This window comes from Hirundo rustica, chromosome 2 (assembly GCF_015227805.2).
Source record: "Hirundo rustica isolate bHirRus1 chromosome 2, bHirRus1.pri.v3, whole genome shotgun sequence".
NCBI lineage: Eukaryota > Metazoa > Chordata > Aves > Passeriformes > Hirundinidae > Hirundo > Hirundo rustica.
In genome coordinates this window covers 50,713,810-50,741,547 of record NC_053451.1, presented here as the reverse complement: position 1 = coordinate 50,741,547, position 27,738 = coordinate 50,713,810, and the positions used below count along the sequence as shown (strand labels likewise).

At 34.9% G+C, this 27,738-nt stretch overlaps 1 protein-coding gene across 11 annotated transcripts in view; it reads right to left on the bottom strand.

The window, feature by feature from the left end:
• NBEA (neurobeachin) overlaps positions 1–27,738 on the bottom strand; it is a 460,498-nt gene that overhangs the window by 159,403 nt on the left and 273,357 nt on the right. For all 11 annotated transcript variants that reach the window (XM_058419545.1, XM_058419546.1, XM_058419548.1 and 8 more), the window contains 2 exons: positions 21,960–22,084; positions 2,511–2,654 (listed from right to left, as the gene is read on the bottom strand). In XM_058419545.1, the coding sequence (XP_058275528.1) occupies positions 2,511–2,654; positions 21,960–22,084 (269 nt within the window). The remainder of the gene's footprint in view (positions 1–2,510; positions 2,655–21,959; positions 22,085–27,738) is intronic.

Genomic DNA, 27,738 nt, shown 5'->3' with positions numbered 1-27,738 from the left:
AAATCGTTGTAAATCGGGTTTGAATTGATTTAAGCTTTAAAGTTAAATTGGAGGCATATCTGAATATAGAAATTCCTATGTGTCATTTCACTGTGAGCAGTAACTAGATACAAATGATGCTTGCTGTGCTATACCATAACCAGATAGATCTAAAAAATTTCCAGATCATGTATACTAAATGTACATAACTCTTCAGAAGTAAAGAACAGACAGTATGGCTTTATTGGGACCCGCTCTTCAGAGCCGTCAGAGATTGTTCAAACCTTCTTGGGCAAAAATCCCACCTTCTTTGCCTACTGCTTTTCTTAATTTCAGTTATTGGACTCAAGTTTCAGAGCCACATTCTATATACTGAAAACTGGGAGAGCCAGTGATATCACTGTATGCAAAATCATACAAAATCAGCAGCTAAAGAGAGGGTATTGTGGCATTCAGGGTTTTTTTTTTACCCATGCAAAATTTACAGAAGACATGTATGATGCCATGTGTGAACATTAACTCTCAATATCAGCTCCAAACACGAGTGAGACTTGGACAGCAAAGGCTGCAGTTAATCTAATAGTAAAACTGAGATAGTGGAGCGTGGGTTCCTTTTGAGAAGCTCACAGGTTTTGGTACCATCTGGCACCATTATCACATCACCTCACCACACTTGGAAGCAGTTTGCTTGCTCTGTTAGCATTGATAGGGAACACAAGGGCATCCTGTCAATATCTCAAAAGTTTGGTTTTTTTTTTTTTTTTCACTTTCTATTTCTGCTTTTGCAATACTGACAATATCTCCAAGTTCTACAAACAGTAAAAGCAAGGGACCAGAATGACTGTGCTACGTCCTGAGGGAGCAGGGAATGCCATCCAGCAGCAATCTTGAGTAAAAGGATAAATTGCACATTAATTCTTAAGGAGACATTGAAATACTAGGTTTTTGTAGGGGGATATAACTATAGGAATAGTATTGCATCAGTTTGTTTAAACAAAATGCCAGTGTTGTGGCTTAGAGAAGAACTTCATATCTGACTAAGCTTTTCCAGACTGGGTAAGAATTTCTCATGTCCACTTTGCAGTTTTAATCAGTATTTCAATTCAGATGCATATTTCACCCTTTAAACAGCCTTTTAAACTACTTGTATGCATATTTAGTTGGAAGCATTGTTCTTAGATACAAGAACTTCATCAAAGCAGTACTGACTTTTCCTTCTAAAAGAGAAAGGGACATTGATCAAATTATCCCACTCATGGTCCTGCTTGATGCACTACTTTATTGACTTTAGACAACAGTGTCTCAGCAGCAGTTAGCTGCAGATTGAGAAAGCAAGCAGAGTGACATACTAACTGTGATAATCGTATACTGATGCTTGCTTCCAAATAAAAGCATCTATTTCCTCTTTGCTCTAGTTCTGAAGTACGAGATTATCTTCCATGTAGGTAGCTGCTGGGGTTTTTATGCCTTTTTCTTTTTTAGGTTCTTTTTGTCTGTTTGTTTTGCTTTGGTTTTATTTTTATTTTTTAATCATCTATTTATGATCTTATCCTTGCTACATATTTTCTCAATAGTATCAGAAGAAAGCGAAAGAGCAAAGATAGCTATCTTAGAAATTCAGTTATGCAGAAAAAATAATGACATCAGAAAACTCTCCTTTAGTGGAGTAGTTTAATAAAGATACTCCTAACTAAATTAATCTAAAAAAATAATTATATCTCATTTCACACTTAGTTTTATCCCATCTGAGAGGAGAGTTCATTTGCAACTTTCAACATGCCCTTTTTTCCAGACTGCTTCCCAGGAAAGGTAGTGTCACCTCTAAGACAGAGCTATAACAGAACCTGCTAGAAGACAGATGAAACAGATCTCACTGCACTCCTTCACCCAGGAAAGGACCAGAAGGGCGCTCTGGTGCATATTTACAGAGGGTTCATTCCCAGCTCATATGCTAGCTCCCAAAGTTCATAGCTTGGTTACAGCTTCATTCTCTCTCAGTCTTTGCTTAAAACAGGCAACTTTTTCTCTCGCTGTGACAGATGGATACTGCAGATCCCCCTTAACTCCATCACTGAGAGAACTGGGTGTCAGCAGGAGGGCAGGTGTCTCTACACAAGCTGCATGGCACTTGGGATCAGACACAAGCACACTCTGACTCACAAAACCCTGACTTGTGGAATGAGTCCACATTTACATTTTAACACTCAAAACAAAAGAAAAAGGTTTCACATTGGTATTTACAGATTTTCAAGATTTTCAACAAGTCACCCTCACTAATAAAAGCACATGAGGTATTGCTATTTCTCACATCTCTGCTCAAAGACTGTACAATGGGCAAATGCTTTGTAATCACTGCCCATCCCTCGAGGAAGTAGAGAGGAAGCAATAAAATCTGAAATACAAAGAATCTGTTCATCTGCGATTTTATACTAAGCTGTCAATATTAAGACATTAACCACAAAAGTTAAGAACTAACAAGCTTAAAAGAGCCTTTTGGCTCTTATCTTAGTTCTAATGAAAAGTATAATTACCTGCAAGGTTATCAATCTCTTTTTCTTGGAGCAGGCTAACAGCATCATCATCTCCTTCCAGCATAAGCTCTGTTTCTGCATTCTGATTTACCACAGCTTGACTTCGGAAAGTTTTCTTTGACTTCACTACATCCTCTTCAGTGCCTAAAAAAAAGTTACAAATGTTGTGATGATACCCGAATAATATTTTAAATATAAAACAATGACAGTCAATTAGTAAAAACATATAAACCATCTTTATAAGAAAAAAAAAAAAAGAAGGATTATTTTCTAAAACTTTACCAAGGTTTACAAAATATGCAGTTCTATTCTGTTTTCTGTCCTGTCCCAAATAAAACACAAACTTTTCCACAAAGACTCTCCTGGTTTTAATAATTGCTATTTACTTTGTGTTCAATGTTGTTCCATTAGTTTTCCACCTGCAACAAATTCAGCAGGAATTTCTTTTGGGTTCCTGGTGCCCTGACTCTGACTGACCTGAGAGCAAAAGCCACCTACTCTAAATAAAGAAGCTGCTTTCAGAAATCAAAATCTCTCAGGATTTTTGTCTTTTCAGATAGGAGGGACATGATGGTGAAGCAGGAGTTGGTTTATCTCTGATACACAGAAACCACAAGGTAGGCTATGCAGAGTTTCAGAAAAGACTGAAAAAAAGACAAGCATAGTGAGAGAACTTTGATGCACATCTGTGTGTGCGTTTTTAAGCAACACATGTACCATGGTGGTACATGGATATGTGCCAATTACCTAAAGGATAATGGATAATATTCATTTTTCTTGACTACAGCTTTTTCTCTTCAGCCTGATGGTTCGTTATGGCAGGAGATTTAACTTCTTGCATTTGGGGAATATCTTACTGGAACTTGCCCGATTTTATTCTTATGATATTAAAAAAGAAAAAAATCCTAGTGTGGTCAAATGACAGAATCATAATTAGGTTTATATCATAAATGCCTTTCATGTTACTGTTATTACCTCCTCATAGTATTTCTTTCTCAGCTGGGAGCAAGTCATAAATTTTATTTTCAGTACCAGGGATTCACAATAGCCTCAGGGAAGAAAGATATCTATTTTTTTTCTTCAACAGAAAACCCTGTATCTTCACCTTGGACCATACAAGACCTGGGCATCTCCACTTCTGTCAATCAAGAAATAAACCACCTAAACTCTCTCTCTTTTTTTGGAGGATAATTTGGAAATTTGCTTCCTACTAAGCTACAGAATGAGTGTGAAAATAGGCAATATTATGCACATGTGGATTTTGTTTGTCTTCCACAATGCCTGAACTTAAACAAGATGAAAGCTATTACGGCAGATGTAAAATGTTGAGGTAAAATCCAGTAAGACTGATGCTCCCCTATTAATAGAGGACAACTAAGAGAAATATAGTAAGCAGACAGGTTAGTGAAGATAGATACATGGAATGAAATTGATGTACCAGGCAGTTTTGTTATTACAAGCAGTTGGGAAGATGTTATGATTTTAACTCCTACTCTTATAATTAGTTAGAGTCTTTTAATTAGTTTGTGCATGGGAGAGTCACACAACATAAATAAAAATGCTGGAGGCATATCTTTCTGACGGTGTGCTTACTCTGTTCGAAGATCACTGCAAACATGCCACTTCATCACAAGCTGAGATAACTCATGTTTTATATGGCCTAACCTTTAGGACGCTATTGCTATTATCTCAATTGCTATTTCTGAAACTACATTCTGAAACTGAAAAAGTGAAGAGAAACAAGTAAGCAAAACCCAAATTTTTTCACCAAGCTCAAAATTAGGGACTTGTTTGCTGTTGATCCATTAGGATCATTCTGATAGTGATTTAGACAGTGCTGCTTTATTTTAATATGCTCCGTTTTGCTGTGTTCGGTTATTAGGCTGTGATCATTACCTCACTAACACAGGTTTTTACTTAATTCAACTAACTATAATTATTTGCCCAATTTAAAACTGGTTCAATTAACTAATTGTTGGAAAAGTTTTCAGTATTAATACAAATTTTGGATTTTTTTTTTCCCCTTATTCACAGAAAGAAGCAACAAAGGTAGGAGTTAGGAAAAAACCCCCACAAATGTAATGTGCTGTAACAGATTTTCAGTTGCATTACATTAGAATTGTTCTGCACATTAAATCAGGTCAGGATCTTGATACACTTCTGTTTATGGCAAGGGAGTTGAACATCATTTGACACAAATAATAATTCCTGTTGTGAAGCATGTGACACCAGAGGAGACTGGTCCTGAGATGCAACAATGTGGTAGAGGAAGAAAGCATCAAAATACCATTCTCTTCCTTTTTGGTAGCTCTAATAAATTTCAGCTTTATAAAATGTGATAATCTTCAAATTAACTAATTGAAAAGTACTAATCTGGAGTAAGAACCAATAATTTCTGCAGTAACTGATTAATGACAATTCTATAAAATTATTTATGCATAAAAATATATTTTTTTAAATTACTAGGAAGAAAGCCCCAAGCTCCAGATTATTACTAACATTTAAACTACATCCAAACAACTGGAAATTTATGGTATTTTAAACCCCTTGTGATGAGTATACCAGATTACAGAAATATTGCCAGACAAAGGTGTAAGAAACATGGTAGAGTAGAAGGCATTACATTAGTTTGGCAAATTCAGAGCTTAGCAACAAGACAAATACATATAAAACCCATTCTGGTTTATAATATTAAAAATACATTTATTTCTATGAAATATAATAAATAATCCTTTGTCCTCATGGAAAAAAAACCCCTCTGGTTTGGCTGGTGTTAAAATTTATCACTCTGTTGAGTGCACCTCAGTTTTGCTGTACTGTACCAAACATCTATCTAAATGAAAGTGTACAGGACCTGGAGTTGCCCTTCAATCACTGTATCCTTTATGAATTAGAGTTCCATTTATCAAAATTACAGCAAGAAGAGTAAGGTCTCACAGGGCTGTCTCATTACAAGGCTTGTAAACACTGTCCTTACAAAGAAATGGTTTAACACCTAACAAATCAAAAACTGATTGGGAATAGAATTTATTTGAGATCATCTATCTTCGGAAGACGTGCTGTACTGAGTGCACTTCGTGGCCTTTCTACCCATTCATCAAGAAATTAACAAGCTAATACCACAGACCACCAGATCTCCTTGGATCCTGAAACGTGAAATATGTTCAAAACAGATCTGTCACAGATGTTCTATTTTTATATTTCAAGACGACTTCAAAAAGGTTTTAAAAAAAGAGAAACTCTCAAAATAAGAATAAGAAGAAAAACAACTTGTCTCTTTAAAACCAGACAACAAACTGAATAAAAAATTATATGACATAAAACAATGTCTGTAATTGTTAACAGTGATATAAAAAGGAGAAAGGAATAAATGAATATTTGATATTTCAGTGTGCTGGAAAAAAATCAAAACTCAATTTTTTTTTCGAAGCTGCAGCAAAATTACTATCATATTAAATCTATGGCCAGACATTTAACTTCGAAACTCTTAGCACACAAGGAGTCTGTGTTTAAAAGACACAAAATGAAACTGAATTAAGTCTGATTAGAATATCTTTCAAATCCATTAAAATGAGAAAAAATAAAACTAGATGTCATTTCAAGAAAGCAACGTTGTGACGCTGGAGGGCACAGAACTAGAACTGGCAGATGCTATCAGTTCTTGTCCTTAACAAGGTCCTTCTTAAGAGATATTTTAAGGGATAGACTTAAGGGATAGACTGGGATTTGGAAAGGAGCCTTGAAGCTAGCAGGTAAGTATTTTCTTGAAACTACATTTTGCAAAGATTTTGAAGGCAATAAGTCACTCAGATGGCACTGAAGTCCAGATGAATTTGGTGACTTCGTTTCTTGAAACTTAAAGGATCTATCTTAAACATATTTCAAAAGAATGTATGCACAGGACTAGATAAGCTGTTCAAAAATCCTTCTTTCATTACAGCTATTTGATTATTTTTTGTAAATGTGCATGTTACAAACTGTCTTTCTACAGTAATTTCAGGATAACTGAAAACAGCTCATTTTTAAAAGAAATCAAAGAAACCAACCAACATTCCTCCACAAAACCTCAATATCCATGGGAAGGTGTGTATTTTATATATCTGTAAGAAGACTGCATGAGCTGCATAGTAAACTTGTTCAGTATTGCCAAGAATGTACTAATCTCTCTTCTAGTAGCATTACTTTTCCTTAAACAGAAACCATTAAGCAGTCAAAACAAAACACAGTCCCAAACCCCACAACCAAAAAAAAAAGAAAAAACAACAAGAAGAAACAAAAGCACCACAAAAACCATTACCACAACCCCTCAAAACCTAATCATTTCCCAAATAAGAATCAGAGAATCTCATATTATTTTTCAGCTACAGACACTAGAAATATTTTATATAGGCAATACTTCATGAAACAGGGGTGGGTGGGGTGGGTGTTTTTATTACGTTATCTGAATTTTTGAGTCTCTCTTTTCAAATAATAAATGAATTCGCTACTGGGTTCTGTAGGTCACAACAGGTTCTAGTGATGCAATCCACATTTCAGAGATGCTGTCAGGGTCCAAATCCACAAAAACTGTCCCTAAATAAAATTTTAAAATTAGCAGTACAAACACAGTACATTATTGATTTAATTTATGTTTTGGTACTATTTCATTAAAAATTAAACTAATTATTATGATTTGTTGAACATACCAAGGGAGTTTCTAGCTCTCTCTTCTACTCATTTACTATATAACCAAATATAGAAATACAGTGTTTTATCTTTTTTTCATCCTGCATTTAGTAAAATATGAGGTTAAAAATATGGTTATTTTTAATAAAAGTTTGCTTGGTAATACTGTAGCCAACAAAAGGAGACTACTGCTTCTTATAAAGTTGTTTCCATAGTTTACTTCAACGAATTACCGATAAGGCAATTTATGTAGTGAGTGCTCTTTGATCTTTGAAGAGAGATGGCAGAATGGAAAGTTAACCTCATTTTAATGTTACCTAAATATACTGACAGGAAATTCTAATGTTTCCAAACATCTGGAAATCTGCTTCATGGGACGGTGTTCCTCTTTTCTATAAGAAACCTTTTTCATATACTGTCTTTTACAGTTTTATGTGGCTTCTAAAGGAGCATTTGACATAAGTAAAGTCTGTTCTCTTTACAGTAAAACGCTGCATTTAATTAAAAGCTCTCTTTTATAGTGGCTAAAGTGGAGTTTTTGTGAAGCTTAGCTCTCCACAGAAAGTTTTAAGGGTAAACTTGCTTTTTGCTCCTGACCGATCTTATAATATGTACTGCTCTGTAGAACACTGATTTTCTTGCTGAATTTTCATCACATAAGGTAGTTTCCACTACTTTATCAAATAAAGGAATTCAGAATTAGTCCCTCACAGGAGGCTACCTGACAGTTCAAGATGTAAACCGTGAAATTGTATCACAGGTGAAATACAATTTATCAACAGAGTTTGGAAGAACAAAGCATTTTCTTGAGAGGCGCTTTTTTGCCTTTTTTTTTTTTTTTTTTTTTTTTTTTTTTTTTTTTTTTTTTTTTAAATTGTACAAACTAACTTTTACAGGAAGAACCAAGCTTATTTATGGACAAAATGAAAACGTACCACTATAATCTACATTTTTTGTTCATTCAAAACGAATAATAGTTGAGAATACTTAGAAAAGAAGATTTGCTAGATAACCTATCTTCCTGCTTTATGTATTGTAACACACATAAAGCTTTCATTGCTAATCTTCAGTAACTTGATTAGGCACCAGTACCCACGCAGCGGTCACAGTTATGGAGAGCAGCTGCCTGGGAGTCTGTAAACTGACCTCTACAAAACCCAGTAAGATTAAATCATCGACATGGTGACCACTCTATCTCAGCCTAGTATCTTTCTCAGGACTACAGAGCCAGCCTTTCTTGGGCTGTGCTCACTCCATGGGAAACATGCACCAGCTATCCCTAAGTCTGCACAGGAGACCGAATTTTTGGCTTTGCGCAGCGGCCCAATGTTGGCACATCACAGCCAACTCCAATAAGCTGTACCCACCTGAGCCTGCTGGGGTTGTTATTTAAATTGCAATGTGTTTCTGGAACGGGCAGCTATGACTGGCATATAATTTAGTTTCCCCTGAGAATCCGAGAAGTGACTGTTGATAAAGGAAGGCTGGTTTTAATAGATTTAATAAAAACCAGAGAAATCTAAATCACATTTTCGTTATTAGGGATCTTTGAAGAAACGAGGAAGAAAAACTATGAAAATTGCATAGAAATTAAAAATTGCATATATTTGTATCGGAAATTACTTCCACCAAAAGAAAAACCAAATCACATTTTTGTTTTCTATAATGGATAAATACCTAAAAATTTAATCACAGACATTCCATCCATTTTTCTCCGATTCTTATACCTAATATCTGACCAAATTATATTCTTCATATAAGTCATTTGCAAATAAATACTTAACTGCTTTATACATTTTCCTTTTTCATAATCTCAGATGTTTTGCACTGTAAAATGAGACTGACACAGACTATGCCAATGAGAAGACTGAGAATACAGGCAAGGCCAAAATAAACATGTTTCTCAGATGAGGCTGAGGGCTTAAAAAAAAACAAAAGTAACTTGTAGCCAAAATGTTTTATATTAATAAAAATGGTCCCACATAAAAATAAAAGTTAAAGTACCATGTTGGGCACATTTTGGTGCCCAGAAAGGAAAAATGAGATTCAGAGTAGTCATGAAATTTATTTTGAGAAGTTGTCAAGATTATCATTATGTGTGTTTGAGATTTCAGGATTTCTGAGCTTATGAGAGGGATCCTGCACTGATTGTAAACAGCCAGTGGCTGACAGTCAGATATTCCCAGTCCAGAAAATGTTGCAACGCATTTCAGGTTCCTGAAAGTCAGTCCCCATTCTGCCTGGAACCAGAGGAAGTTCCTCTCATGGGAACTAACAACAGTCAAATGTTTATATTTGGATTAAGATGTAGTTTGCCACTGCCACAGAGGAATGGATTCATATTTCATGACTGACAACCTTTACAAATCCCTGAGAGTTTGAAGGGATGCATTTTGGCATATATTGTAGTTTGATAAATTGCAGAAAAAACCCCTAATTCTTCTGTGGACAATTTCAACAGGCAAAGATGATACACAAGAACAATAATTAAGAGCAATGAATTTTTCCTAGGTGTGTTTCTAGCCATTTTAAAAAAGCACAGTAATAGCTGAGAGGAAAATATCTACATCACACCAACAGTTATTGCTCAGTGGAAAGGACATCAAGGACACTTGCAAGTAAGAGAATTGGATCAATATTAACGCGATTTTCATTTCATGCTTCCCCAACTCCAGTAAGCTGACAATATACTCTGATTATGTGAACTGCCTCTGAGTAACATAGAAAAGGTTATTAGAGCAAGAGGTGGAAATGGAATGCACTTTTTATATTGACAGGTCTGCTAATAGAGTGTACTGATTTTCAAAGCCATGCAATGTGTTTTCACAATTTGGTTTTGACAGCAAAATGGAATTTCATTTATTCTTAATTCAAGATATTCACATGCAAGCAAAGGTTCCTTAAGACAGGCCAATGAAGAGGGTAACCAAACTATTCCAATAGAAAAAATTAATTAATAAGGCAAGAAACAAAATGTGATTGGATTTCAATATGTATGACATGACATTGAAACAATGAAATAAATTTAGCTAAACGAGGCATTCTATGCTTTTGACATAGCATCTGATAAAACCTTTCTAAGATGATATAAAAGTGAAAAATATGCCTATGTCACATCTTAATGTTGAGGCCTGGATTATGTCTGGAAAGTTTTAGATTAGCTCCTAAGCACACATTCCCTAGGGAAAAAACATGTTCTGACTATCTGCTTGCAGACCCTAAAGCCAGGATCAATGCTGTCAGACTTCTAAACTGGCACACTACATACTGAGGAACTGCACCCACATATGCTGGCCTTAATTTTGCTTCCTGATCACACACACACACACACAAAAAACCCCCCAAAAACCAAACCAAACCAAACCAAACCAACCAACCAAACAAAATCAAAAACCAAACAACAACAACAACAAAACCCAATTGAAAAAACAATGGTAAAGCCTTGGAAAGAAATTAAATGCTCTTTGGAAATAGAAACACTTGATAATGGAGTGACATGGAAGAAATGGCATGGCATTTAATGAAATTCCATGAAAAGAAAGTGGCAACCCTCTCTATGACAGGGGTTTGGAACTACATTTTCTTTAAGATCCCTTTCTACTCAAGCCACTCTATAATTCTATGAAATGTGATCTTACCTTCCAAACCAAGGTATTATACCCCAACATTTCTAACCCTTACCTAATATTTAAAAATTAGAGTGCCCAAACTATGTGACTGCTCCAAACCCAAATATTTTATAAAGAAGATGCATACTACACATTTACAAGCATAAAAAATATTGGCTCTTTGGCAACATCCACTGTACAGAGATGTAATAGGACAGCTAAAAAAAAAAAAAAAATCATTCTCTAGTGTAGGTAATAAATGTGTAGGAAATAAGTTTAAATTTTTTTTATAGTAGCTGTCATAATTCCAACAGTTAAGCAACCATTTCAATTTCTATCAAGACTACCGATTTACAGAAAAAAGCTTCAACAGCTCATGATCAGTGCTTTGAGAGACCTATTTGCCAACATATCTGAAACTACTTTATCTTTCTGGAATGGTAGTCTTCTCAAGTGAAACCCTTCTCTTCTGAGTTATACAGAAAAACCATCTTATGCAGTCTTTACACAGACAAAATCTCCTAAACATGACATAATGTCACATAACATAATGTTTCTTTAAAGGACTGTCAATGTTATATATAAATAATAAAATTGTCAATATAAAAATGTCATTAGAACATCTAGATTTACTTTCTAGATTCCCACTGGGTCAGTGTACTGCACTGTGGTTTTTATCTGTCCAAATGCAATTTTTTCTTCGTGTAGACCACCACATCTTCAGAACCGGTTTACATATTTTCACTCAGCAGCAAAAGTAACTGGTGGGAAGAATTGCTTTTATTTCAGCATAGATCAATGCCTATAGCAACATCAGACAGAGGGCAGCACCCACAGGATATGCACGTTTGTGAGGATTCATTGTCACTCTAACGCTGGGATATTTGTGTTTAAATCTTAGAGCTGCTAAGGGACTACACTCCAGCAGCAGCAAACAGCCCTTCTGCTAGGGCCAGGCTGCTGTAAATACATAAGCTCCTCCAAGCTAGAAAATATCTAGCAATGGCAGTTATCTATCAATGTTATCTACCCAGATAGCAATTATTTATCTAATAAAATCAAAGCTTTGCTATTTTCTTGATTTGGAACAGAATTTTACTCTATCCTTTTTGTGTTTGGTTTTTGCGGGTTTTTTCTTTAATTATTACTTCTTTTATATTTTTATTTTTTTAAGCAAAAATAGCTGCAGTTATAGAACATCCTTGTTTCATGCAGACCAGCAGATGAAGAGTGAAAGAGTAGCGGTGCACAAGACAAGAGAGATAAAGCAGATTCTGAGGGTCTATCATTAAAACAGCTCAATGAGATAATTGAAATGGGTGAACGGCAATCACTGTCCCAGGTAGAAGGCCTGAGTGTGTATCAAGAAGAGCTAACCCACTGAAATCTTAGCAGCAGTCAGCAGTAAAGAAAAAAAGCAGAGCCGTATTTTATTTCACTTTCCATTAAGCTGCCACGTGGGATCTGTGACATCTTTCATTCTCCTTCACAAATATTACAAGAGAGCACAAACCTTGGGTGCAACTGCAGGGATACTTGCAAGATTTCTATGCTTTTGTTAAACTTCCAAGCACTAACAGTATTGTCTTCCATTTAGATGAGAGCTGAGATGCAATTTAGACAATATGATCATCTTTTTAAGGGCATAGGATTGAATGATTGGTGCTATTTGGCAAAAGGGAAACAAATGAAAGACTTCTGGAATATTATGCATAGTTCTTTCAGCTGTGAAAGTACATCTATTGTAGATGATGTTCAGGGTATTATGCAAACACACCAGAAGATACACTCTTTAGGGACACTGTAAGGATAAGGAAAAAGTCATGTCATTATGTAATGCACATGATATGAAAAAGAAATTTAAACAACTGGAAACATGCATAACATGCTGGCTGATAAAATTCTTAACAATGGGTTTTTCTTCGGCTAAGTACTGTATTTGAGAACTTTTCCATAAAAAGTATTTGGTTTTCTTTCACAAGGTGCATTCTCATCCCTGCCTGTAACTGCACCACACTGAAATTCACAAGAAAATCCAGTTTATTTCATTGCACTAGTACTTTTTGTGTGTATTTCTAAATCAACACTATAAAAAAAAGTGAAACACACAAAATAAGTGGTATTGAAGAATTTACTCAGCTTATAAGGATATGGAATAGCCATTGCATATGTAACTGAATCTTAATTTCTCGTGTACAAATCTTACTCTATACACAAGATTTCTACAAGAATTATCATGTGATATAATAGAAATAGATTTTATGTGATAAATGTTAAGTAGTGCAATGTAAAAAGATGAGTAGAAGTACTCAGACATCTTAAAATATATAATGTCTCTGAAAATTAATTCCTTTATTTTCAAAATCTATACATATCTGTTTATTTTTCTTTGGGCAAGACAAGGAGTAACCTATACTGAAGAGATTCCTACACTCTTCTTATGTTGATTTAACCCTTGCAAGTAGCCAAAAGGCTCACAACAACCTGCCTAAAAGCCTCTCACATCTCTCACTGACTGTAGGACAGTGAAGTCTTTTTAGATCTACAGTATGATTTCTTAATTATCCTTATGCAAAGGTTGCAGCACTGCTGAAATAATGCAGAAAACATAAATGATATATGATGATATATTACAATATCATTCATATATTATAAATGATATATATATTCCCACTTACATATAAAGTGGACAATGGAATCTGGCAGTGAAGACATCAAGAATAAGAAGAGTGGAGAAAATTTAGAAAAGGAGTATTTTATGTTTGTAACTATTGCCAAAGGAGATTTTTAAAGTGCTGCAACTCCTTAATACAGAGTTTTAAAGCATAGAAAATAGGAAATTAGGAAAGATCATGTTAAAACCTGGGTCCCAAGACCTGTAATCACCCAACTTTGAAGGACTCTGAAGGGCTATTATTAGACTTTCACTGACAGAATATTCTTCTGAAATGTTTCTATGAGATTCACTGAATATTCATGGGTCAAGAACTTCTATTTCTTTGTCAAACAGATATAGAAATAAATAAATAGAACAAATACAATGTTCACATGGGTTTGAAAACATTTCTCATCATAACAATTTACTGGTTTTGGTAAATAATTTACTTTCATTTGATAGAACAGACAGATATTGCGTATTCTTTGTACATGAAAATTTAACTGGGGAAGAGAGAAAAATGCAGCTAGAATTCTAAGAATGACAATGGTTGCAATTTTTGGATCTTAGGAACAGTTTTGCAGGCCAATTTCATGACTTCAAGAACATTCTGGGGTTATACACTCAGATGAAGAAAAAGGTAATTATGTTAACTGCTGGTAAAAAGCCAACAAGTTTTGCAGTAAAATCTATTAGCTCAGACCTATAACAGCAGCTAAAACCCAGGTCATGCCGGATAACCTAAAAATCTCAGAGGAAAGAAACTGGAAACCCAGCACAGAGGTTTAGAGGGAAAAGTTTTCATATCCTATTTAGCTCTGCGAAAAACTTGAATTAGAGTCAAGAGAGAGCTTGTAACACTCAAGTTGAGGAAATAATTAGAAAAAAATGTCTGCTTAATGAATCTGTACTTAAAACTTATTATAAAGCTGCCATAAAAATTCCTATGCTAGAAATAACATACGACAGGCAGAAGATATTTAGAGACTGCAAAGTACTGATAGGATGCAATTGCAACTCATTTCCATGACCTAGTCAGAGATCAGAAGCTCAGACACTGAGTGCTCAGAAAAATTCAACACGGCAGTGTTCAGTACCCTACCTAAGCAGATTCCATCACCATTTACATCTTGAAGGTGCCTTTCATTGCATTACAGGGGGTTTTAGGAAAAAGGATCACCATAACGGTAGATATATTTATGGTATGTATTTAATGACAACATATTTATGATTGTGGGGAGTGGAGTGGGAAATGTTATAGAGAAGACTAAGTTAAATCTAGTATTTTAGATTAAATTATTCTCACTATTAAGATTTTGCTTTGCAGATCCTTCAATTAGTACCCAATGTAAGCTTTTTCCTAGACTTTCTTTAGAAAAAACTGTATCTTGCAATTACCATATAAAATATTAACAGACCAAAACTATCATGTAATATTTTCCCTAAAATCCTGTGAGGATGCAATATTTGGAAACTTATTTGGTGAAGCAGTGGATGGCACTGTTGGGCTACAATTATAAGGCTATACATGAAAATCTTAAATTGCTATGCTTAAAAACAAGATTTTTGTGACTCCTTCTGGCACACAATTCAGATATGGACTCATTCAGAGTACACTGGGGATATCACAATCAATGTGGAAGTTAGTTTACGTACTAAAAGGAAGTTTTGTAACAGGAGAAGTATTATTTTAGGTGCTTCAACTGAAGCAGAAATGTTTACATGCTTGTTTCATGTGGCAGCATGATCCCATTTAGGCTAAAAAGCAAAGAGGACTTTGCACATGGAAGAATTGCTGTGGGTTAATTTAATGACTGTATACATGTTCTTAAAATGCTCACCACTGAGCGTCAAGTATGTGTGTTTTACTGCCCACAAAGTCGATTCTATTTCTTAAAACTGCTCACAATTAATGGTCATCTTGTCTTTACTTATAGACTAAAATTGTGTGCATGAATGGGGAGAGGGAACAAGATTTCTTTTTAGAAAAGGGCTTTCATTCTTCAGTCGCTCTTATGTATTCTTACTTAAGGCATTACTTAAATAAATATCAGTTTGGGAAATTATCTTAGATAAGAGTCACTCTGTATTTCCCCAGAACAAACTATTTTATGAAATTGTAGGGGTGTGTGCGACTAATTTTTAGGATAATGCACTAACTGAGGCGGAAAAAAAGACAATCAAAAATATTGCCTTGGCTTATGCAGTCACAACAAACTCAATTTCAGTAATAATTATACTGAAGATGAGCAAATTGATACTAGAAGCATTTTATACCTGTTCACATCTTCATTAATGATGAGGCAGAGAGTTCCTTCAGCAAGTTTGCACATGACAAGTAAAAGGGAGGCCGGAGGGGCCTCAGCAGGCTGGTCAGGTGGGATGACAGGAACCTCATGAAGTTCCACAAGAAGTGCTATATCCTGCATCAGGGGAGGAAGAAGCCCAGGATCCACTACCTGCTGGGAGTCACACAGCTGGAAAGCAGCTCTGCAAAAATGGAGCTGGGGTGCTGAGGGACACCGGGTTGAACATGAGCTGGCAATGTGCCTTTGCAGCAAAAGGAAATGTTATCCTGGGCTGCAATAGGCAAAATATTGCCAGTAGGTTGGGGAAGGTAATCCTTCTCCTCTGCTTAGCCTTGGAGAGGTGACATCTTGATTTCTGCATCCAGTTCTGGTCTCCCCAATACAAGAAAGACATAGATATTCTTTTATAGTTACTTTTACTACTAAATTGATCCAGATATTCTGTAGATATTTGTTTCTCTTGGGGAGGGAAGACTCAAGGGGGCCACACAGTTGTGTATAAATACTTTTGGTTTTCAGTATTTCCAAGGATGAAGACCACACAACTTCTCTAGACAACCTGTCCATTGTTTGACCACCATGACAGTAAAAATAGTTTGTTCCTGTTGCCTTTTATTCTGTTACTGGCAGCCAACAGATGTCTAGACCAGTTTAGAAGTAAAAGAAAATGTGAAAAAAAACAACAAAAGGATCTATAAAACTTAACCCTGACAAAAAAAGCTGTTCATACAGATATAGTATAAGAAAGCAATATTTCATAGACAAAACTGAAAGCATAATTTGATCTTTAATCTCTTGCATGGTATATAGTAACGCTCTCACTGCTGATATATGTAGGGAAATAACTGGGGTTTATGCATCTAGTTGGCCTGCTAGCAAAACTCTGATAAGTAATGATTCACGATCAGTTGACTTCAACTTGCTTTCAGTTTTGAAACAATTACTGAAAAAATACAAGTTTCTTATGGTTGGTTCTTAAACCAGTGTTCTTGAAACTGCTCTGGAAATGCACTGGGCATTTTCAATATGCACAGAAAAAAAATGATAAGGTAAAGGATAATGAAGTCTGAGAACCTTATGAAGTTGAGAAAAAAGTAAATTAACACTTTTAGATATATATGATTTATGCAGTAACTGACGGACAGTCTTGAATTTGTTGCAAAAATGGCAGTATTTTCACCAAGAAAAGACACCTTTACGTATCTTTTTGTCATTGTTTTTAGCAATGTCATTGGTATCAACAGTCTAGTATATCAAAGTGTAGAACATGAAATGCAGGATGGAAGTGAAGACTAGCTTTTAGGTGCACATTCAGATTTCCTAGAATAGGGCACTTAATTTTACAGAAAAACTTCTGAACAGAGATGATGAAATTGAGCATCTCCAGTTCATGGGCCATTCTGATCTCTTCATATGTCTTATTACTTGAAAACGTCAGGTAAGTTTCTAAAACACTGGCTTAGCTTTCTAAAACAACATTTGGCTCATAGCTTCTTGCCATTTTCTCTGGACATTCCTCCCTCTATCTTGTTCTAACACTGCCTGCAGAAGGCAGAGGGCGTGAGATGGAACTCAGGAGCTGTGGAAATCAACTACTTTGTACTTCTCAGCACTGTGGGGCTGCTCTAGAGCTAGAGTTTCTGAAATTTCATCTTGGGATATTTCTCTAACATTGAGGACCCTGAAAGAATTGAATCTCCCTTTAGGGTCTCTGGGACACCCAGATGCCCCATTCTGAAGACAGTCCCTTGTTTGAGTTCTCATGGACTTCAGACCCTCAATTTCATAGCAGGAATGCACAAAGCATTGTTTCTAAGGTAGTTCTTGCTTGCTAAATAATCTTCAGGTTGCTGAAGGAATCCTTCCTGCCATTTTTTGAAGGTCCATCAAAATTCATCTACTCTCATGAAAATAGATTTCAGATTTCAACATTCCAGATTTCCAAACTTGATGCTTTTTAATTGTGTTTATGTAATAAAAATATATTTCTAGTGATGAGCAAACATAGTATTTGGTAAAATTTAGAGCACTAACAAGTCTCAGAAGGAGCCACAGTCTGCTTCAGCTAGAAGTGCCCTTGAAATAAGGTTGCTAATTAGATATCCAAACACATATGCAAGTTCAAAAGCCATATGTGGCTATATTGTACATATATCTGTGGCTTTGTTTCAAAACCTGAATGTATTACATTATGAGGGCATTTTCCTTTATTTATTTTTATTTTCTTTTTAATTGTAAGCATTTAGGATCTGTCACGGTAATCAGCTTAACAGGCTAAATATTCTTGAGCACATACCCTAGATATATTTGACCAGCTTACACATGTAAGTTTAGAATGTGGGCACTGAGCTCATGCTCACTGACTTCACTGTAGACTAGAAAATGTAGCCTTTCTCTTCTTCTCCCTCTATGTACAAATTGTTTGTGGACCATGATCTTTAAAGCTGAAGGATCAAATCTTAATAAAGGAACTGTTTTATTCTTAGGTTGACCTATGTGGACCAGTATTCTGTCTCACTGGCAGGGTGGTACAGTAGCGTCTCCTCTATGCTAATCTCCAGTGACTGTAAACTGTTAAGGTGATTAACTAGAAGAGACAGTTCTTTCACCACGTGTACAGAATCCCTGTGAATTGGGTCATATCTGCATATTTCACATATCCATCATAGTAAAATTTGGGGAAGAAAAATAGGGTGTATAATCATTTATACAATCTTTCTTTCTTTCTTTCTTCCTTCCTTTCTTCCTAGTTACAATTTACTTATTTACATTGAAAGTCCATCTAAACTTAGAACAAAAAATTGCTTAAGTTATTAACATTATAAAATTAAAACTCTACTAAAAGTTTATTTAAATTCCATTATAGTTTGCACTTTGATACTGAAGTAAGTAGCATCCCTTCAGCTACACAAAAGAGAGAAATGAACCTATACTTTGATTCAAGTAAAAAATTAATTAAAACAAAAAAGCACAGCATATACAATGCTGAACTAATTATGGTTGCATTTTAAATCTGGGTATGAAAGTAATTTCAACAGATTACAAACACATTTAATGCCTAATATTAAAATCTTAGAAGAGGAGAAGACTAATCCAGAAGGAAAAATTCTCTAGTCAATCCCATGTAAATGCTACTCTGACTGAGATGCAAACAGTCTCAAGGGACAGCTAAGTATATAGCCATAGGAATCTGCTGTAATTTTTCACACAGTTTTATACAGGCATATGTTATACTTTCTCATTACAATGCCTTTTACATGTCAGAACTTTGAAGATACATGTGTATACATAGGCACACATACATGTATGCATATTATATTTTACGAAAAATGGAAATCCAAACATGCATACAAGAGGTGACTGTACTTAAATAGAAACTTCATTGTGACAGAAATTTTTTTGAGAAAATATTATTTCCCAGCAGTAAAGCGTTGAATGTTTCCTACAGAAAGAAGTCACTATCACCTAAAATTAACAAATCTCTTTTTAGGCCTTCAAGATATAATTTAACCCTTATTTTACTTCTCTAAAACAAACATATAGGTCATAGAAATAGTTTTCATTTCCAAGACTCCTTCCTTAATGACTGCAAATATAATATAATTACAGTACCCATATATGCAACATCAAATATAATTTAATACTAGAGTAGCTGCAAAGAACTTTTTTATCTATCAAGGTCATATCTTGATGGCTGCACAAGCTCAGATAAATCAGGTGTTAAGCAGGCACATCTCCAAGGAATCTTATAATTCTCTCATCTGCAATCCTCAGCATATCTTATTATTTACTGCCAAAGAAATGACTGATTAATTTTGTCATCTTTGCTCTGTGATTTTTGCTCAGCTGAAACTGGCTGCCCTCTTCTGCAATGCCTGATCAGACCTATTTAAGTTGATGGCTTTGATCGCAGACACTGAGAAGCTTGCTGACTTAGGCTTTGACTAAACAGTCCTCCATTGCAATATTTATGCACAGCATCCTAAATGATAATGGACAGTCAATGTAGATAACAAAAACTTGTAAGATGTTTCCACCATTTTACTGATGCTCAAAACAGCTTTACTTGTAGTAGAGGTATCAGTCGAGATGAAAAATTGAAACAAAAGCCAAAAAAATTTTGCTTTGATGAATGCTTTATTTCTCATAAACTAAGTATCTGAGGTCAGGAAATAAAATCTGTTATTGGAAAACTATGCAGTTTGATTTTTTTTTAAAACACTTTAAAATCTTTCTGTAGTGTGATGTCATGCTCAGTTTTGGAAGCTAGGGGCATTTTAGTATCAAATGGTTCCAAACAAAATTATCAAAGCAAAGCCAATTAAAAACAAACAAACAAACAAACAAACAACAAAAAAACCCCCCCACACACACCAAAAAAAAAAAAAAACCAAAAAAACCCAACCAAACAAAAAAAACCAAAACAAAACAACTACAATGAAAGTTAAGCCCTATGGAAAAAAAAAAAATCTGCCTCTAGCTCTTTATTAATCACATTCCAACACCAGAGGCTAGAAGTACATCAGACTGCACCAAATCCTTTTTACATGACAACCTCATAAATTATTCAACTCATTAGTAACACCAAGAGGCATAAAAATAACATCAGTGTTAAGGATGTTTTCTTACAGAGAAAGGTCAGCTAAAAGTCTCAGTATTAAAATCCAAAGGCTTATGCCTCTGAAAAGTAAATACATCAAGATAGACTCCATATAAAGAATACTTTAATGCATGTTGGTTTAAAATTCCATGTTAATTTTAATACATATATGAAAAGCTAGAATTATTTTTTAAATCCTGAAAACTTCAGTCTATTGTTAAACTTTATGTAACCACTAAGTTTTACGTGCACCCATATGTGTACAAACCTGAGTTTTAATTTTCCTGTATGGTGAATGCACTAACAGGTGTTATATACATATAAAGCCTGTGGGTTTAGTGATTATTTGCCTTTCAAAAACAACATAGCAATTAGCACAGTTTTGTACTAGACTCTCATAAAATCTCTATCCTGATGTTTTGGAAGAACATGGAGAAAATAAACTCTTTGTCAAATATGCAATACCATATACAAAAGGGCAAAACGTCTTCTTTAACCTACCTATAGGAAAGTTTATGACTTGAAGTCCTGCACATGATAGCCTTCACCTTTAAGTAAGGATTAAGTTACACTTGCTAGTATAAGTGCACACACAGATATTACTTCATATGTCTAACCTTGTTTGGATCCCAGCTATTTGCCTCAACAACTGCAATGTTGGTGAAAAGTGTAGGTCATACAGAGTTAGCTTTATATCTATCATATTCAGAACTTTTGGCAACCTCAGCCTTTGGCTAAACATCAGATGAAAGGTTCAACTTGCTTTGTGAGTGATTACTTCAATTTTTTACTCCTAAATGCTAAAGAATCATAGTATTTTGTTTTCAGGACCAAAACAAAAAATCAGAAAAATGTAACAATATTCTTTAAAAAACTCCTGTCTTTGATATGCTAGAGAGGTATCCCAGCTTAAACCTGAGAAATTAATTCACCTTGGATTTTTGGAGTATTCCAGTTCAGTCTGCTGTACAGAAGTCACAAGCATATGAAACTTTCACATATTATAGAGGAATTTGTAAGCATGTCCTCATTCCTCTTTTATACTCCAGCTACATTTCCATGAAAATCAAACATTATCTAATACTTAAGTTCCTAAAACTAAAGCTTCTACATATTCAGTTCACTATTGAAATCACAAGTTATCCTTAAAAATTATTGGTTTTAACAAGTTTTAATGCATTTCATGATTTGCAGAAAAAATACTTTTGTCTCAAATTTGCATGCCAGAATAAAATTTCTGATATTATTTAATTCCTCTTTCACAAAATGTCTCCAATGGAACTATTATTACACATTAGTTTGATGACCTATTTCATTCAGTCAGTCCAGAGAGACAAGTTCAGTTGCTTTAACCAGTGTCTCAGAATTAGTGTCTGGGAATGCTAGAGAAGTATAACGTGAATCCCTTGGGGATCAGGGAATTTAACAGCTCACAAGCTCATGTCTTCTGGTTCATTAAAGTGTAAGAATTGAAAGAATTCATTTTCTAAGAATATGTTGTCTTAGGAATTCTCAGCACTGTCCTTGAGAAAGAAGGGACATGGTTCTCAGGCATTCATGGACAGCAAGAAAGCATCATGAGCCATATTTTTAAGCTGAGTTAATACTGACCATATTCCACAGCGGCTTTTAGGAGAGCATCAGCATGAGTAGACCCAAAAGCATTGCGAACAAATCTCCTCCGTCGGCGCAAATCATCTTCCCAGTAATCCAAGCGCCAGAAGTCATGCAGTTGGCTGGAAAATAAAGAACACGTACATCAGCACCTACCACAGCTTGAACTGTATTTACATACATTATAGTATAATTTCACTGCTCCTTTCCCATTTCCCAAATACAATCTTGTAAAAACATGTATTACTAAAACTTACAATATTCTAGTGTTTCTTTACATGCATTTATGTATTATAAACCCCAGCACTGCCTGTCTCAAAATGTTCTGCCTGCTGCTAAAAACATTAATCACGCTGAACCCATTAACAAATGCAGCATCAAATTACAAGTATTAATGGCACAGCTTGCTTTCTTTTACAGTGTTTTTAACAAGGCTTGTAAATCATAGAATGGACCTCAGCGCAAATAGTTTGGAGTTTAATGACTATGGTCCCTTAGCAGACCGAACTTAAAAGTATAAAATATTGCCCACTTGAATTTTGTGGAACTATGATTAAACTAATGTGCTGAAATATTCATTGAAATAATTCCCCACTGCCCCTAGCAACCTGAGAAAATTGCAATTTTATTCATTATTAATAACACTGAATTAGAGCAGCAAAAAAGTTCCACCATGTGGTAATTGTCTTGGTAAATTATTATTCCAGCACTAACAGAGTACTAGGATGATTTTATAGCTCCCAGCTAATACAAGCCATTAACAACCACGGCCATCTTAGTGTTACGTTGCCTTTTTACATTCAAAAGAATATTAAACTCCTGTAGAATTATATAAGTCATTGTTAACTTACATTAAAGCGAAAAAGTACACATATATAACCATCTGATATTCAACTTTGGTTCTAAAGAAGTGACCAGCTCCACTTTCAGACAACTTCTTGACTTTTCAACACAAACCTCCCACATGTTTTTTATAAGTTATTTGGGCAAAGCTGCATTCTAATCCAACGTTTTAAAAGCTTTTGGATCACTAGGAAGAATGCAAAATGTTTGTGGATGTATCCTTATCATCAAACTCATAATTGAACACACTATACACTTAAAATTATTGGGCAGGCCATGACCTTGCAGACCCTAACTAGGGAGCCACTCTTTAAACCAGTCATTTTCAATCAATCTGTAATGCCCGGGACGTGTGTGATCAAAAGAAAAAGGAAAAAAAGAGGGGGGGGGTGGGGGTGGGGATAAAAAAAAAAGAGAGCGAGAGAAAAGTTTACAACTCATGAGTATGGGCTATCTCTTTGCTGGATTTTTTCTAGTTATTACTTCAGCCACTGTTTTCTATATTGCCTTCATTTTGAGAAGCTGTGTGCTGGTAGCCATTTCCAGAGTAAAGGTAGAAATATGCTAATGTAGGACAGACATTTTCATTCTTTACAGTCCACTTAAGCACTTTTTTTAATGACTTCATTAGTTATTGTCCAACTTTACCAACTGCTGTCCTGAGACCTGGATCATGAGTTCTGCAGGGCAGGGTACCATGGGGAGTGGATCTAGCATCCTACCTTCTAGCCATGAACAGATTTTCAGAAGCAGCACGCCATAATTTTAGTCAATGTTGGCATTCCTTACATTCTGAATGGCATTTTCACTATATGCTTCTTGAGTCTGTGTGAAGGTCCTACTTTTATTGCTGCCTTGCAGAACTGGCATTTTACTTATTTACAAGCAGTAAGGAGGCAACTTCAGTGTTTTTTTAAAAGGCAAGAAACCTTCTCTTTTTAACTCAACTTCAGAGTAAGTAATGATAGGACAGAAGTAAAAATATTAATAAAGCCCTTTTTTAAAAAGATCTCTGAAATGGTGTGTATTGGCAGCAATAAAAAACCCACTTGTATGTTGATAAGAATGATCTATGTATGAATAAAAACTTTATGAAATTAAGCAGTATTCAAAGACTAAAAAAACCTACATTTTTAGTTTGTTCTGTGTTTAATCTGGTAATTCATTACTTTGATTAATTAGTCTGGAGATTACTGTATAGTCTCAATTTAAAGTTAACCAGATTTTGAAGCCACTATTTTAATGAAGTGTTAAGTGTTAAGTAAGAAAGTGATGAAATCACCAGAGGATTAAGTCTATTTTGCAGATCCAAAAAAAAAAAAAAATTAAATGTTCACCAGGGATTGAAGTTTGAAATACGTAATAATAGTACAAAATTAAAATTTTTGAGAAAAAAAGAACAGAAACATAATTTCTAATCACAAATTATATGACTTTTAAAAACAGAACTGAAGTTTTCTTCTTACAGTTTCCTACAGAAGTCTAGCCCACGATGTTACTGCATGCTTCCAGGTACTGGAAGCTGGTATCTCAACCCTAAAGAAAAGGTTTCTGAATCTTAACTAGTTGGCAGAAGATTTATTTTTGACTCTTTGAGCAACATCATTAACAAAAAGACAAGATACTTTTCCTACCCTGTTGTTAGAAAGAAAGCAGACACTTCAAAAGATGATGGATCTATACTTACGGAAAGTTTTGAATTATTGAGTTTCATCGCTTGAATAACAGGCAAAAAAAAAAAAAAAAAGTGTAATTTTCCTTAAATGTTGTATTATTACATCTCAAGGTTAAATCAAAAATACTAGTAAGTGGAAGAATGTGGCACCAGTTCCAGCCTAAAATTAAGAATTTAATCTGCTTTAACCTGAATCTGTGTAGAATTGTCTAGCCCATAGATTATTATACTTTAGAAATACTTATATTCTAATCCTGTGGATATTACTCCGGCTTTAGGATTTTTGAGGAATTTAGGTAGCTGTTAGGTAGTTCTAAATTATGGCTGTAAATTAAGCAGAACTATATTTTATAATGCTGCACTAGGCACAAGCCAGTTCTAGAAGAGAGCATGTCTGCAAATCGTCCATAACTCTTTCTGCTACAATACATTTTTCCCAGAAGTGACTTGACTAAATCAAGCAATTTTAGTAATTTATTTTTGTGACAAGTACAATATTTCAATAAGCTTTACTTCTCCTTATAATGTATATTATTAATAATCCTTATTTCCACAGCCAACTAGATTACATGTAATTTCTCATTTCTCCATATCTTGTACCAGTGAAGTGACATTTTGAATCAGGCTTGTTTGAATGAAGAAGTGCATATTAAGCACAATGTAATGACTTTTTTTTAAGAACTAAAAGTTTATAGCATCATTTATGAACTACTTCTAAGACTTTTAAGAAAAGAAAAATATATCTATATCCAACTGAACAGCTATTTAAAATGTACCCTCTAACACGTGACCCAAAGAACTCCACATGAGTGTAACTGTCATAGATAATTTCCTTACAAACTACAGTATCATCCAATATAAATCTTTCTCATCATAATGAGAATTGACATGAAACTAGTAATACTATATTGCTACTAACAATGAAAAAAATTTATTTGAAATGATATGGTGTTATAACTTAATCCCAAATTTCAGATGTGCAGTATTTCATATAGTTAATATAGACAAAGAAAATACATATTTTAATGGAACAAGACCTATTGTACTACATACTGCAGGATTAAAAATTTTGTTTCACTGCCACTGTCATCATTGGTACCCACTTGACAGCTTGACGTATATGTTCTCCTACTTCAAGTGCGTTTTTCTTGGCCAGCGTGGGATGGAAAGGCAAACTGCTGTTATGCTGCCCTGAGTAGCCAAGATGGACTTTGATAAGCTGGAGCAAGCAGCTTTGAAGTCTCTCAAATGCAGGTTGCTCTAAAACTCAGATCTGCCTAGAATTCCACATAATATTATTTGCTGCCATACCACACACACCTTCCATGTATATGAGGACAAAGATTAGTGAGACAGACTAAAATGATTTCAGGTAGCTCAATTATCCTCTCAGAGGAGAAACTGTAGAGTGCTCTGCCAGCAAAACAATTAAGAGGAATGTCAAGTCAGCCTGCACAGCAAAGTCTTCCCTGCCTTTTCACATTTCCACAGCTTGAACATTTAAATGACAACTTTTGAAAAGATTTTCTGTAAACTCCTATGGCTGCAATGAAGAACATGGGAAGGGTTTTTTCTTGGACTTATGAATACTAGCTGTCCTAAACTCTAAGTCTTTGCCCATCCTGTGTACATTCAGCATGTGTGACAACAGCTGCATGGCTGTGAAAGCCAGTCCCTGTTTGTGAACAAGGTGCAGTTTGCTGCATGTCACCTACAGCTACAGCAACTAGTGGCAAAAATGAACAGTGGAGAGCAGCAGAAAACATGTCCATAAAAGTTCCTCTGACTGCAGTCCAGAGGATGGGCTGCCAGATGGCAGAGATTAGGTTCGAATATATTAATGAAGAGGAACAAGCCTGCAGACACAGGGGAAGGGGGAAAAGTTGTTTTGAATAAGAGGTGGGTCACAGAACTGGAAGGATCTCAGAGAATCCTTTGAAATAATACTTGAAAAGGCAATGAAATTATGATCTATAATTTCAAGAATTAGTCCTGGTTGCTTTTATGTGACATACTTTGAAAAAGAAATATTATTCTTTTCACAGTATGGAGTTATGACTGTGTTTTGAGAAATGAGGGGGGAAAAAAAGTATATTTGGAAAGTATAAAGCATTCCCCTAATGTAATACAAGGAACAGAAAATGAATGACATTAAAAAAAAAAAAAAAAAAAAAAAAAGTTAACTAAAAGAAAACTTGAAATACAAAAAATACAAAAATACTTATGCAATATTTGTATTGGTTAAAGCCAAAATATAAACATATTTGCCAGAAGACACAAGTAGCAGAAGTCTTCTGTAACAAAACAGAGCAAATAAGGTTCAGACATGGTGTTGCTATAGATACAGTAACTGAAAATAATACTAAAATCTGGAAATATTAACACAGGGAATAAAGATGTAATGAATCTGAGAAACACCAAATGTCATGAAAATTGGAAAAAAATGGTAAAAGAGGGAAAGGATTTCCACTTGGACTTTGAACTAAGGATGAAATAGAGCACAGAGCAACTCAAACTAACAGCAAACACTGCTACTGATCACCAGAATAGGAGCAGAGGAGTCACCTTTGAAAAACAGACAGAGACCTGCCAACAGTTGCTCTCCTATGATCACGTTACTAATGGTCTTGCATTAATAATGAAGGACAAAGCTGAGACAACAGAGAATTTGCTACAAATGAAAGAGAGAAGAAACTATCAGAAGATAACTAATGATCAAAGATCCACCAAATTTATGGAGAACTTTCTAAGAATTGTTTAAAAGGGCAACACCTTTTTCAGAAAGGAGGGAGTGTTTCATGTGGCTTTTATTTTCTTCTTAAGGCACTGGAAAAAGGAGTATTTAATACACACTCTTAACAAAGATTTCCAGCTCCTGAACTTCTGTGTCTTAATTTCACTGAAAAAACTGAGGACACATCAAAAGCTGAAAACAGAAATCTCTCCCTTTTAATTAATCTTCAGATAGATGAGATGTTAGAAAGGAGAGTAATGTCATTAGATGTGAAAAGGAGGCTGTGACAATAGAGACATTAATTTTAGCTATGGTACTACTCAAACCACAAACTTCTAAGGCAGTAAAATCCCAGGGTTATTGATTTTACGATATTGCATAGAGTCTGAAGGAAAAAACCTCATAATGAATACACAAACAAACAAGGACTAATAGTTTACTGATTGCCTAGATTTTTTATAAAGCTGTTTTTCAGAATGAGCTGCTCACTCTGGAATGGCTGCTATATTATTAAAAAGTAGTAA